At 37.0% G+C, this 13,976-nt stretch overlaps 1 protein-coding gene across 2 annotated transcripts in view; it reads right to left on the reverse strand.

Moving 5' to 3' along the window:
* BUB1 (BUB1 mitotic checkpoint serine/threonine kinase) overlaps positions 1–13,976 on the reverse strand; it is a 43,364-nt gene that overhangs the window by 4,811 nt on the left and 24,577 nt on the right. For both annotated transcript variants that reach the window (XM_004031598.5, XM_055378310.2), the window contains exons 16-19: positions 13,382–13,559; positions 11,070–11,157; positions 8,187–8,425; positions 6,877–7,020 (exon numbers count right to left, since the gene is read on the reverse strand). In XM_004031598.5, the coding sequence (XP_004031646.2) occupies positions 6,877–7,020; positions 8,187–8,425; positions 11,070–11,157; positions 13,382–13,559 (649 nt within the window). The remainder of the gene's footprint in view (positions 1–6,876; positions 7,021–8,186; positions 8,426–11,069; positions 11,158–13,381; positions 13,560–13,976) is intronic.

Below are 13,976 nucleotides of genomic sequence, written 5' to 3' on the forward strand. Positions count from 1 at the left end.
TCTGCAGTTGTTAACTCTTACATAACCATGGTATATTTGTCACAAATAATCAATCAACCAAAGTAGTATGCTCCTATTAACTAAGCTCTACATCTTACTCACTTTCACTAGTTTTTGCCTGTGTTCTAGGATACTTTATGTTTAGTCATCATGTCCACTTAGCCACTTCTGGGCTGTGACAGTTTTTCAGATGTTCCTTGTTTTTGATGACCTTGACAGTTCCAAAGAGTACTAGTCAGGTATGTTGTACAATGGCCCTCAAATTGGGTTTGTTTGATACATTTCTTGTGGTTACTTTGGAGTTATTGGATTTTGGGGGAAAGACCACAGAGGTGAAGTTGTAGTAGTTTTTTGTTTGTTCTTTAGAGACAGGGTCTTGCTGTTGCCCAGTCTGGGTTGCTGTGGCAAGGTAATAGCTCACTCCAGCTTTGATCTCCTGGGCCCAAGTGATCCTCCCACCTCAGGCTCCTGAGAAGCCAGGACCACAGGCATGCACCACCATGCCCAGCTAATTCTTAAATTTTTTGTAGAGATGGGGTCTTACCATGTTGCCCAGGCTTGTCTCAAATTCCTGGCTTCAAGTGATCCTCCTGCCTTGGCCTCCCAAAGTGTTGGGATTACAGGAGTGAGCTAACACACCTAGACTGTACTAGTAGATTTTTAAATTAAATTAAAAACAAGAATTCACATGTTCAAAATCAGATGTAAAGTAGTAGATTTCTGGTTCCTGGTCCAGCATATGAGGAGCTTGGAGTCATCACTCCACCCTCACAGTAAGCCAAATGGCTGAAAATCAACGACGCTTCTGAGATCCATTAGAGAACTGAGGTCAAAGGACAATCTGCTTCCTCCAAAATTAGAGAGACAGACAAGCGGACACAGAGAATCACAGCTTGCCAAACTAGAAGCCCAGGAACAGAAACCACTGCTGGAACCAGTACTGGGGGGGTTATAATGTAAAGAACTGCACATCTCAGACCTTATTTACAAAGTCCGTAGGGAAACCCAAAGACAACAGGGGAAACAAAAATAAGGACACAAAGGGCAATTATAGCCTCTTATGTAGTGACAGCAAACAGTAAACACAGCCTAACCCATAGGCAGATTAAGCATGAAAGCTCACACTAAAGGTCTATTTAATCCCATTTCCTTTTAGCTCATATATTAGGTCTGGCTCTTAACAAAAACTCACAAGGCATAGTAAAAGACAAAAATCACAGCCTGAAGAGCCAGAGTAAGCATCAGAAACAGACACACATATGGCACAGATTTTAGAATTATCAGACTAGGATTTTGTTGTTTGTGTTTTTAGAGATAGGTTCTCACTCTGTCACCCAGGCTAGAGTGCAGTAGCATGAACATAGCTCACCACAGCCTCAAACTCCTGGGCTCAAGTGATCATCCTACCTCAGCCTCCCAAAGTGGTGGGATTATAGGAATGAGCTACCATGCCAGGCCCACACTAGAATTTTTTTTTTTTTAATTCTAATTGACATGCTAAGGGTTCTAATGAAAAAAGTAGACAGTGTGCAAGAAGAAATGGGTAATACAGGCAGAGAGAAACTGAGAAGCAAAAAAAGGTGCTAGAAATAAAAACCCACTGTAACAGAAATAAAGAATGCCTTTGATTGACTCACCAATAGACTATACATGGCAGGGAAAAGAATCAGTGAGCTTGAAGATAGGCCAATAAAAACTTCCAAAACTGAAATGCAAAAAAAAAAAAAAAAAAAAATAGAAAGAAATAGATAGAATAGAGTATTTAAGGAATGTGGGACAACTACAAAATGTATAATAGATGTAGAATGGGAATACCAGAAGGAAGAAGGGAGAAAGGAACAGACAAAAATATATGAGGCCGGGTGCAGTGGCTCACACCTGTAATCCCAGCACTTTGGGAGGCCATGATGGGCGGATCACTTGAGGTCAGGAGTTCAAGGCCAACATGATGAAACCCCATCTCTACAAAAAATACAAAAAATTAGCCAGGTATGGTGGTGGGCATCTGTAGTCCCAGCTACTCGGGAAGCTGAGGCAGTAGAATTGCTTAAACCCTGGAGGCGGAGGTTGCAGTGCACCAAGATTGTGCCACTGCGCTGTAGCCTGGGCAAAAAAGAGCAAAACCCCGTCTCAAAAAAAAAAAAAAAAAAAATTGAAGTAATAATAGCAGAGAATTTTCCAAAATTAATGATAGACACCAAACCACAGATCCAGGAAGCTTAGAGAGCACCAAGCAGGATAAATACTGAAAAATCAACATCTAGGCATATCATATTCAAACTGCAGAAAAAGACACAGAGAAAATATTGAAAGAAGCAAGACAAAACCATCTTACCTATAGAGGAGCAAAGATAAGAATTACACAGGACTTCTCAGAAACCATGCAAGCAAGAAGAGAGTGGAGTGAAATATCTAAAGTACTTAGAAATTTGGAATCCACCAATCTAGAATTCTGTATCCAGTAAAATTATCCTTCAAATGTGACGAATAAAAATTTTCTTACACAAGCAAAAAAGACTAGTTGTGATACATATTGCAAACACTAGGGTAACCACTTAAAAAATTTTAAAAGAAGTATAATTAATACACTGAGAGGAGACAAAATGGAATTATGAAATAACTCAAAATCAGAGAAGGAAGAAAGAGAATAGCAGACAAAGAAACAAAGAACAAGGGCAAGGAGGAGAAAACAAATATAGTGACAATCCAATTATATCAATAATCACTTTAAATATCAGTGGTCTAAATATACCAATCAAAACAAAGACATACTTTAAATACCAAGACAGATGAAAAGTAAAGGGATAAGCCCAGGTGCGGTGGCTCACACTTGTAATCTCAGCACTTTGGGAGGCCAAGGAAGGCGGATCACCTGAGGTCAGGAGTTTGAGACCAGCCTGACCAATATGGTGAAACCCTGTCTCCAAAAAAAATACAAAAATTAGCTGGGCATGGTGGTGTGCACCTGTAGTCCCAGCTACTCAGGAGGCTGAGACAGGAAAATCACTTGAACCTGGGAGGCGGAGGTTGCAGTGAGCCAAGATCACAGTACTATGGCATTACACTCCAGCCTGGGTGATAGAGCGAGACTCCTTCTTAAAAAAAAAAAAAAAAAAAAGTAAAGGGATAGAAAAAGACATACCATGCTAACACTAATAAAAGAAAATGTAATAATAGCTATATTCATTTCTGACAGAGCAGACTTCAGAGCAAAACAATTATCAGCATAGAAAATGGCGTTACGTGTGTGTGTGTGTGTGTGTGTGTGTGTGTGTGTGTAAGACAAGGTCTTGCTATGTTCCCTGGCTAATCTGAACTCCTGTGCATAAGTGATCCTCCAGCCTCAGCCTCCCAAGTAGCTGGGACTTACAGGCACGTGTTGCCATGCCTAGTTAATTTTTTTAAAAAAATATTTGTAGAGACAAGGCCTCAATGCATTGTCCAGACTTGTCTCAAACTCCTGGCCTCAGCTGATCCTATTGCCTTGGCTCCCAAAGTGCTGGATTACAGGTGTGAGTAACTGTGCCTGGCCTGCATTATATAATGTTAAAGGGATTAATTCTCCAAGAAGACATAATGTGTATAAGCCTAACAAGAGAGTGTCAAAATATGTGAGTCAAGAGTTACCGAAAACTAACAGAACTACAAGGAGAAAAAGATGAATTCACTATTATAGTTGGAGACTTCGACACCCTTCCATCAGAAATGGACATATCAACTGGGTGTGGTAGCTCACACCTGTAATCCCAGCACTTTGGGAGGCCAAGACAGAAAGACTGATTGAGGTCAGAAGTTCGAGACCTGGGCAACATAGCGAGAACCCTATCTCTACAAAAAAAAAAAAAAGCTGCATGTTGTGGTGCATGACTGTAGTCCTAACTACTCAGGAAGCTGGGGCCAAAGGATTGCTTGAATCCAGGATTTTGAGGTTGCAGTGAGCCAAGATTGTGCCACTGCACCCCAGTCTGGATGACAGAGTGATACCCTATTTCAACAAAGAAAGAAAAGAAGGGGAGGAGAGGGGAGGGGCGGGACAGGGAGGGACGGGAAGGGGCAGATAAAGCAGGCAGGAAATCAGCAGTAAAAACATGGTTGAACTGAATGGTAGCATCAATCAATTGGATCTAATTGACATTTATGGAATACTTCATCGAATAACAGCAGAATATACATTCTTCTCAAGCTCACATGGAATATTCACCAAAATAGACAACATTCTGGGCCATAAAACATTTTACCAAATTTAAAAGAACAGAAATCATACACAGTATGAAAGGTAGTTGTAAAGTCCCCCAAATACTTGGAGATTAAACATACTTCTGAATACCACATTGGTCAAAGAAGTCTCAAGAGAAATTTAAAAATATTTTGAACCAAATGAAAATGGAAATACAATTTACCAAAATTTGTGGGACGCAGTAAAGGAAAATTTGTAGCACTAAATACATATATTAGAAAAGAAGATCTAAAAATCAATAAGATTCTACCTTAAGAAACTAGAAAAAAGAGCAAATTAAAACTAAAGTAAGCAGAATAAAAGAAAGAAACATTACAGTAGAAATCAATAGTGGAATACCATATCCACAAATGAGAATTGAGATGAAATGAACAAATTCCTTGAAAGACGCAATCTACCAAAGCCCACAAAAGAGAAATAGAGAATCTGAACAGTCCTATATCTGTTAAAGAAATGGAATCAGTAATTGATAACCTTCCAAAACAGGAAGCACTAGGCTCAGATGGGTTCACTAGTGAATTCTGTCAAACATTTGAGGAACAAATTATATCCATTCTCAACAATCTCTCGCAGATGAAAGAAGCAGAGGGAATACTTCCTATCTCATCCTAAGGGGCTCTAAGGGGCCAGCATTTCCCTGACACCAAGACCAGATAAAGATATTACAGGAAAGGAATACTATAGACCAGTACCTCTCATGAACACGGATACAAACATCTTCAGCAAAATATTAGTAAATCCAATCCAACAATGTGTAAAAAGAATTATACACTATAACAACCAAGTGCAATTTATCCCAGGTATACAAGGCTAGTTCAACACTTAATTAATTAATTTCAATTAATGAAATCCATCACATCAACAAAGAATCATATAGTCATATCAATAAATGCAGAAAATATTGAAAGAAGCATGATAAATAAAATCTAACACCCACTTATGATTTAAAAAAAAAACCCTCTCAGCAAACTAGGAATAGAGAGATACTTTCTTAACTTGACAAAGAACATTTACAAAAAACCTACAGCTAAAATCATACTTATACTTACAGGTAATAAACTATGTAGATGCTTTCCCCCTAAGATCAGGAACAAGGCGATGATAAGAAACCAACCAACCAATTAGAAAATGGACAAAAGATCTGGATAGACATCTCACTGAAGATATACTGATGGCAAATAAGCATATGAAAAAATATTCAACACTGTATGTCTTCAGGTAATTGAAACTTAAAACAAGATTGAGATATCACTGTTCACGTATCAGAATGGCTAAAACCCAAAACGCTGACAACCACCTAATGAGGGCAAGACTGGGGAACAGGAGCTCTCATTCACTGTTGGTGGGAATGCTAAATGGTACAGCCACTTTGGAAGTTTCTTACAAAAGTAAACATACTCTCATCATATAACCCTGCAATTACACTCCTTGGTATTTACCCAAATTATGAGTTGAAAACTTATGTCCACACAAAAACTTGCACACAGATGTTTACAGCAACTTTATTCATAATTGCCAAAACTTGGAAGTAACCAAGATCTCTTTCATTACATGAGTGGAAAGGTTTAACTGTGTGGTACATTCATGCACTAAACATTATTCAGTAATAAAAAAAAAAAAGCTATCGAATCATGAAATGACACAAGGGAACCTTAAATGCATATTGCTAAGTAAAAGATGCCAGTTGAAAAGGCTATATACTATATGACTCCAACTATATGACATTATGGAAAAGGCAAAACTACACAGACAGCAAAACAATCAGTCGTTGCCAGGGGTTGGGGGACAAGGAGGAAGGGATGAATAGGTGAGGCACAGGGGATTTTTAGGGTGAGGAAATGATTCTGTATGGTACTGTAATGATGGATACATGTCACTGTACTACATTCGTCAAACCCCACAGGATATACAACCCAAAGAGTGAACCCTAATGTAAACTAGCACTTCAATTAATAATGCATCAACATTGGCTTAATTTTAACAAATGTACCACACTCATGCAAGATGTTAGTAACAGGAAAATCTGTGTGTGTATATATGGGGAGGTAGGAATATGTACTTTATGCTGAATTTTTCTGTAAGCTTAAAACTTCTGTTAAAAATAAAGTCTATTCATTAAAAAACTTAAAAGGGAATATTGTGAAGTCTTGCTACCATTGTTTCCCACTCCCACCTACAGCTAACTGTTTTAATTGTGGCATATAATACATACGGCTCTGCCCTTTTCATTTAACAGTATGGTATGTTTTGGAGCTCATTCCCTATCAGTACAGAGTGAGCTTTCTTGTTCTGTTGCCAATGTTACTATAGTATTTTACTATAGAAGTATATAATAATATCTATAGGAAATCCTTAAAAGTGGATAGCTGGCTTTAAAAGTAAATGCATTTTTAATTTTAACAGATATTGGCAAATTGCCCTCTATGAGTTATAGGAGTTATAGTCCCAACAGCAAGCACAATCCTACAATCATGGCTTAACAAAATGATCAGTTTAGTATTACAGATACACTCCCTATTGGAGGTTGGGGGGCAAATAGGAGAATCACACACACACACACACACACACACACACAAGTTACCATCAACTTCTCATAGAGAAACAAGAATTTAAAGTTATATTATCCAAATAATTCTTACCCAATTGAAATTCAGTCTTGGGCTTGATGGCTGGAAGTTTACATTGCCATTCAAAAGTATTTGGATAGGAACTCACTGGTTTAGAAAGCCCAGATAAAAGTTTGAAAATCAGCTTATCATCCCATGGGTTCCCAACAATGAAGTCTTAAAGGAATGAGAAAAAAAAAAAGGAACATGAATTGAGTACTCAAGAACTTTACCAAATAAATTATAGACAAAGTGAGTAGAGATATTTACTAAGTAAGCTTTCAAAGCCTTATACTTTTAAGAGCATTAATTCAAAATAAAAAAGAACTATTTTTAAAAGTCAAAATTGGTAGCTCTGCACAGTTTATTATTTGCCATTTTAGATCTACAAATTTGGATCAATATTTAGTTGTGACAAAGGGAATCAACTCTAGGTGCATTTGCTCCACTCAACTGGAACGGCTAGATTCTATCTTTAACACAATTAGGGATACATGTCTTAAGGGCAGATGTGGACATTAGTTACTTCTAATGTGCTCAGATAGACACATATTATTTAATTTCTTTTCCACTTATATCCACAAAACTTATACTACCTATGTGCAATTTGCCTATATGAGATATACTTTGGGTCCACAAAAGAGAAATAATTTCTAAAAGTAAGAAAAAGCTTTCTCTCCAACCTGGAATGTTACAAAAAATTATATTAGTGGCAGTTATCAAATACTAATCTAACATGGTTAACACTCACTCAGCGCTAAGCACATGCAGAACACTGTTCTCAGTGCTTTATTAATTTACTTGGTTCTTACAATAAGCCTCTAAGGTAGGTACTAGCATCAGCTCAACTCTACAGAAAAGAGGGATATGGAAAATTGAAATGATCTTGGTCAAGATCACGTGACTACTTAGGTGAGGGAGCTAGGATTAGAACATAGTCAGTCCATCTCCAGACTCTGTGCTCTTAACCACTATGCCAGACTGTTTATGTGTAACAAGGGGATGGGTGGGGGGGTGTCTCTTTAACCTTGGGCCTCAGTTTATTCTGTAAAATGTAAAATATAATAGTATTAGATTAAATGCCTGGCACGTAGTAGGCTGTCAAATTCTAATTCCGTCTTCCAACAGTAGTTATTTTGATACCTTCTAAAATTAAAATTGATTTGCCCTTCAAGTATGCTACTGTTACTCCATTGTGATGCATTATGCAAGTTTCGTCTGAACTCACTGACATCTGTTCTACTCAGTGACATTCAAGTCCCACTGTGGGTTTCTTTCATGGGACAGCTTTCCCCATGCTCCTGTCCTGATTCAAGGGCATAACAAAGAGTGAGTGTTCGTACTTGGAGCATCAACAGTCCCAAGTGAACTCATCTGCATCCATTCTGCTTGGAACCCAGCAATAGCATCTGGTGGATCTTCTGCAATGGCAGCGTCAGTGTCTGTGAGTCTGCAAGCCTCAACGCCCAACTCTGCCTCACAGGTAAGTACCCCACCTGCAGCAGGCTGGCTCAGATGAAGTAAGGATGCTGAATACATGTGAGACGAGAAGGCCTGTTCTGGGCTTTTCTCTTGAATTGGACTGGACGTGTGAAAGGAATAAAGAAACCAAAACACCGCATGATTAGAAATCTGTTGGATTCAGTCACATGAAATTCCCTTCTCATTCTAGAAATGACATTTCACAATAGCCTCACAGACTAAAAGTTGATTAAAGCATTTTTAGACAAACAAATCTATGAAAATATACAGCTAGTACAATATGAACAGAAATAATAAAATCAAGATATGGTTATATTAGATAAATAGGTGAGGTAATACATGGGATATTCTTTAGTAAGAAATGTCAGGAGTGGGTTTATTTCTCCAAGCTGCATCTATGCGACACTACTATCATCAAGACTGAATATTTAACTTTATTCCAAAAATGGCTGCTTTTATAACATTGAAACAAACAGAAAATGTCAATCACAATACAACACTCCAGTACACTTCCATATATATAGTCATGTGCTGCATAACAACAATTCAGAGAACAGCATATGCAATAGTGGCCCCATAGGATCATAATGGAGCCGAAAACCTCCGGTCTCCTAGTGATGTCTGATGATCCTGACCCTGGGTGTGTAGGCCTCAGCTAATGTGTATGTTTGTGTGGTCGTTTTTAACAAAACAGTTTAAAAAGTGAAAAAAAAATTTTTTTTAATGCTTATAGAATGATATAAAGAAAAAATATTTTTGTATAGTTGTACAACGTGTTTGTTTTTTAAGCTAAGTGTTGTTACAAAAGTCAAAAAGATAAAACTTTTTAAGTTTATAAAGTAAAAAGCTCAAAGTAAGCTAAGGCTAATTTATTACTGAAGAAAAATTTTTCTTATAAGTTTAGTATAGCCTAACTATAGTGTTTCTAAAGTCTACAGCAGTGCACAGTAATGTCCTAGGCCCTCACGTTCACTCTCCACTCACTCACTCACTGACCCACCCAGAGCAACTTCAGTCCTGCAAGCTCCATTCATGGGAAGTGCCCTATACAGAACACCATTTTTTATCTTTTACACTGTATTTTTACTATATCTTCTCTATGTTTACATACACAAATTCTTACACCACTCTGTTGCCATTGCCTATAGTATTCAATACAGTAACACGCTGTACATGTTTTTAGCCTATGAGCCACAGGTTATACCATATAGCCTAGGTGTGTAGTAAACTAATCAAACCATCTAAGTTCATGTAAATACACTCTGATGTTCATGTAACAATGAAACTGCCTAAAGACACATTTCTCAGAAAGTATCCCAGTTGTTAAGCAACTGCATGACTGTACATGGAAGTATATGTATACATATACATCCATACACACACACACACACACACACACAGTATACAGTTGATCCTTATTATTAATGGATTTCATATTTGTGAATTTACCTGCATGCTAAAATTTATTTGTAAGCTTCAAATCAATACTCATAGTGATTTTTCAGTCATTTACAGAACACAGAGTGATGAAAAATTGAGCCACCTAACATACATGTTCTGAGCTAAGGTTGAACAAGGTGACACTCAGCCTTCCTGTTCCAGCTCTCATACTGCAAACAAGTATCCTTTTCGAGCTGTACTTAGTGTCACAATTTTTGTGTCTTTTTGCTTTTTCTTGGTGATTTGGGTATTGAAAATGGTCCCGAAGTATAGTGCTGAAGTGCTTTCTAATGTTCCTAAGCACTAGAAATCTGTGAAAATATGTGTATTAGATAAGCTTTATTTAGATGTAAGTCAGTGTTGCTGGACATAAATTCAATGTTAATGAATTGACAATATATAATAAATAAGGTGTTTTTTAACAAAATGTTGTTATTAGAGGCTTGCAGGATGCTGTCTGTATTCCCCTTAAGAATATTCGGTATTCACTAATTCAGTGTTTGTGGTGACTCTATAGAATTATAGTGAATAATGAGAACTGACTGCACATATATCTCCACATACACCCCCAATCAATATCTACCTAAACATACTGATGTATTTTTATACAAATAAATTTATACATGCAATTTCATACACTGCTATTTTCATTTGTCACATTTTTCCTGTTGTAAACTTTTTTCAACTATACTTTCTTTGTAATAATTTTAGGTATAAAGAAATGTTGCAAAGATAATAGAGAATTCCTGTATACTCCTCACTCAATTTCTGCTAAGATTATCCTTTCCTATTACAATGGTACCTTTGTCAAAACTAATAAACCAACATTTGTTCTGTTACTATTAACTAAACTGTAGACATCATTCAATTTCACCACTCTTTTCACTAAGGAACTTCTGCTTCAGGATCTAGTCCTGGGTACCAGGTTGCACTTAGTTGCTATGTCTCTTTACTCTTCTTTCATCTGTGACAGTTTCTTAGTCTTTCTTAGTTTCCCAAGACCTTGACAGTTTTGAGGAGTACTGGCCAGGTATTCTGGAGAATGTCCTTCAATTTGGGTTTCTCTGGTGTTTTCTCATCAAGCACCGGCCTGATGTATCAAGTGCTTAGGTTCACTGTTGTATGTATATTCACGGAGAGTACCTTCTGACTTAAAGCTACTAGTCCATAAAATCTTTATTGGCCTTTAAGGCTAAAATTAGGTATTCTATTACAGCCTAAAAGGCAAAGCTAGAATGAAAATGGTAAACAATGTTAGAATGAAAATGAAGAGAATGGCAGAACCAAATAAACCCTCACAATACCTGAATTTTCCATCCCTTGAAGGCACCACCATGTTTTCTTCACAGGAATCCGAAGTCCCCTGGGTACACTGTTTTGCTACCACATTTTCTGAAAGATTCAAAAATTAGAGACAAGATATGTTAGATGCACATGTGTGCACAACACACACCATTTGATATGGTTACAAAGTCTAGGATTTCTTTTGACACTGACTTGCATTATGATTTCAAAATAGTGTTCCATTGTAAAATGTATAATAAGATTCAAAAAATGGGAGGAAAAAATCACTTTAAAAAAATCCACTACTGGCCAGGCACAGTGGCTCATGCCTATATCCCAGTGCTTTGGGAGGCTGAGGTGGGAGGATCACTTGAGGCCAGTAGTTTGAGGCAAGGCTGAGCAACATAGTGAGACCCTATCCCTAAAATAACTTTTTAAAATTAACTAGATGTGGTGGTAGGAGCCTGTAGCCCTAGCGACTCAAGAGGCTGAGGTAGGAGGATCACTTGAGCCCAGGAGTGTGAGGCTGCACTGCACTCAGCCTGGGCAACATAGCAAGACCATATCTCTTAAAAACAAACAAACAAATAAAATCTACTACTAATATATGTGAGCATTTCAACTCTACATCTAATCCCTATAATCCTTCAAGAAAAAAGGGGTTGAGAGAGTGCTAAGTCCATTGTGGGCAGGATGACCAGACCATGGGAAGTTACTGGTATGGATGGCAGGGCTACACCCAGCTTCAGGAGAACCTGAAGACAAGAACATGGAGAGTAAAAGGCTACAATGCTTCTGGAGGGCAGAGATTTTGGGTTTTTCACTTTAACATGTTGTAGTCAATTAGTTGATTAACTAAATTAGCATTTAATTTATTGAAACGATTTTGTGTTTAAATCAGAAAGCAACCTGGCAATATTTATTACTCTCTATAATTAAAAAAAAATCTATCTATAGATAGGTAAACTAGGAAGAACAGAAATACAGAATAAACTTCTACCAAGTGATTATAATACTGCACACAGCCAAGTATATTGAATTACATTTTATCAGATACTCCTTCACTGAACAGGTGTTACTACTTTTTAGCACTAGAACATTAGTTTTTGTTTATAGAGCCAAAGTGCCAAATACTCTTAAGAATAGCCAATATTGACTTTTTGAAGGATTCTTTAGACTCATTAAACTACCTTTCCTGGATGGAAAAGGCTTTAATCTTTTTTTTTTTTTTTTTTTTTTTAATTAAAGGCAAGCTTGTGATGGTGCTTGGCAATTGTCAAAGTTTCAACTGACCTCTCCTTTAAGATTCAGAAAAGAAATGTATTATATTGGATTAGCACTCTAAGAAATCCTTGGTCAAAAATGTTTAGGTCTATAATAGGCTCAGAACCCACATTAAAATATGCTTCCATCCAATGAAGTGAAATTCTTTGGCAGCTCTTCTATTATTGCTTTGGTAAACAATTGCTATATTTTAAAAGCGTGAGCAATGATACAGTTAGTATACAGTCGGCCCTCTGTATTCACAGGTTCCATATCCACAAGTTCTGCAGGGTCAACTATGGAACTTGAGCATCCACCTGGATTTTGGTATCTGCAGGGGTTCCTGGAACCAATCCTCTGTGGATACCGAGAGGACTGTCTAGTTTGTAGGTTGGTACTTAATAGTTAACAATTATCTGTGCTCAATGACAATGTCACATGTTAGGATTCAATTCAGATATATGATGAATTTTTAAATATATAGGGTGATAGATTTGAAACGGTAGAAATAAGGACTACTTGTGAGTTTTATCATTACTTTCTTAAAGTCAGATCACTAAAAGTAGGAAAAATAAGACTTTCTGACTATCGTACTTGGCTATGTCTAATAAAGTTGACATATATGTGTGTAGACACACATCTAGGACTAAAATTGGCTGTTACTCTTATTAAATTAGAAAATATAAATGTTCATTATTTTTAGCATTCAAATAATTTAATGTCTGTAGTGGCTGTTTTGTTTGCTATGAAACAAAATAAACACGCTCTATCTATACAAAAGGGTTGGACCTTATTTCCTTTAAATGCTTCTATAGATTTTCTCCCATTCTACCTATAATCTAAGCTATTATATTTTAAAAATACATAGACTTTAGGAAGACCATATGCCAAAGGAAAAAAAAACCTATGAACAAAAATACAATGAACAGATTTTAAGTTTCCTCTTTACGATTTTCAAAGTTCCCATGTGGAATTTTCATGAAGAAAACTATAAGAATCAAACTTCATGAAGAAAACTGAAAGAATCAAAGCTGGCAGAAGACAGACACTAAAACAGTGTAACACACACCTTTATCTTCTAAAATGTGCACTGACTCCGCTGGAAGCTTGTGGAATGGTGTAGACGCAAGTTGTGCAGCAGATGTGAAGTCTCCTGGGCTCTTAGGACTGGGTGCCAGGGTTTTGTTGCAGCGAATACCCCATACAGTTGAGTCATCCAAAAACTCTTCAGCATGAGGCACTTCCTCCTATAACCGAAGATGAAATGAAAAAAAAGCAGCAATCTCCCTCTTTTATCCATGAAACCTTATTCAATAACACTTTAAGATCCAAAGAAATGAGGATTAAAGAAGAAACAGATGTCAACCCCTGGCTAACACGGCCCACAATATCATGGTTCAGTTCTTTTCCTCAGAACTGGAAAATCAGTGGAGTTACATTACAGCAAGAGCCACATTTTTGTTTTCAAATTATATATATATTTTTTAATTTGAAAAAGTTGTGATTTACAGAAGAGTTACAAAGATAGCACAGAATTTCCACATACCCTCCTCACCAAGCTTCCTCTAATGTCAACTTCTTATAGAACTGTGGCACATTTGTAAAAATGAAATAGTACTATTAACTGTAGTTTGGATTTCACCTTTTTTTTCCCACTAACTGTA

The sequence above is a fragment of the Gorilla gorilla genome, chromosome 12, assembly GCF_029281585.2.
Source record: "Gorilla gorilla gorilla isolate KB3781 chromosome 12, NHGRI_mGorGor1-v2.1_pri, whole genome shotgun sequence".
Lineage (NCBI taxonomy): Eukaryota > Metazoa > Chordata > Mammalia > Primates > Hominidae > Gorilla > Gorilla gorilla.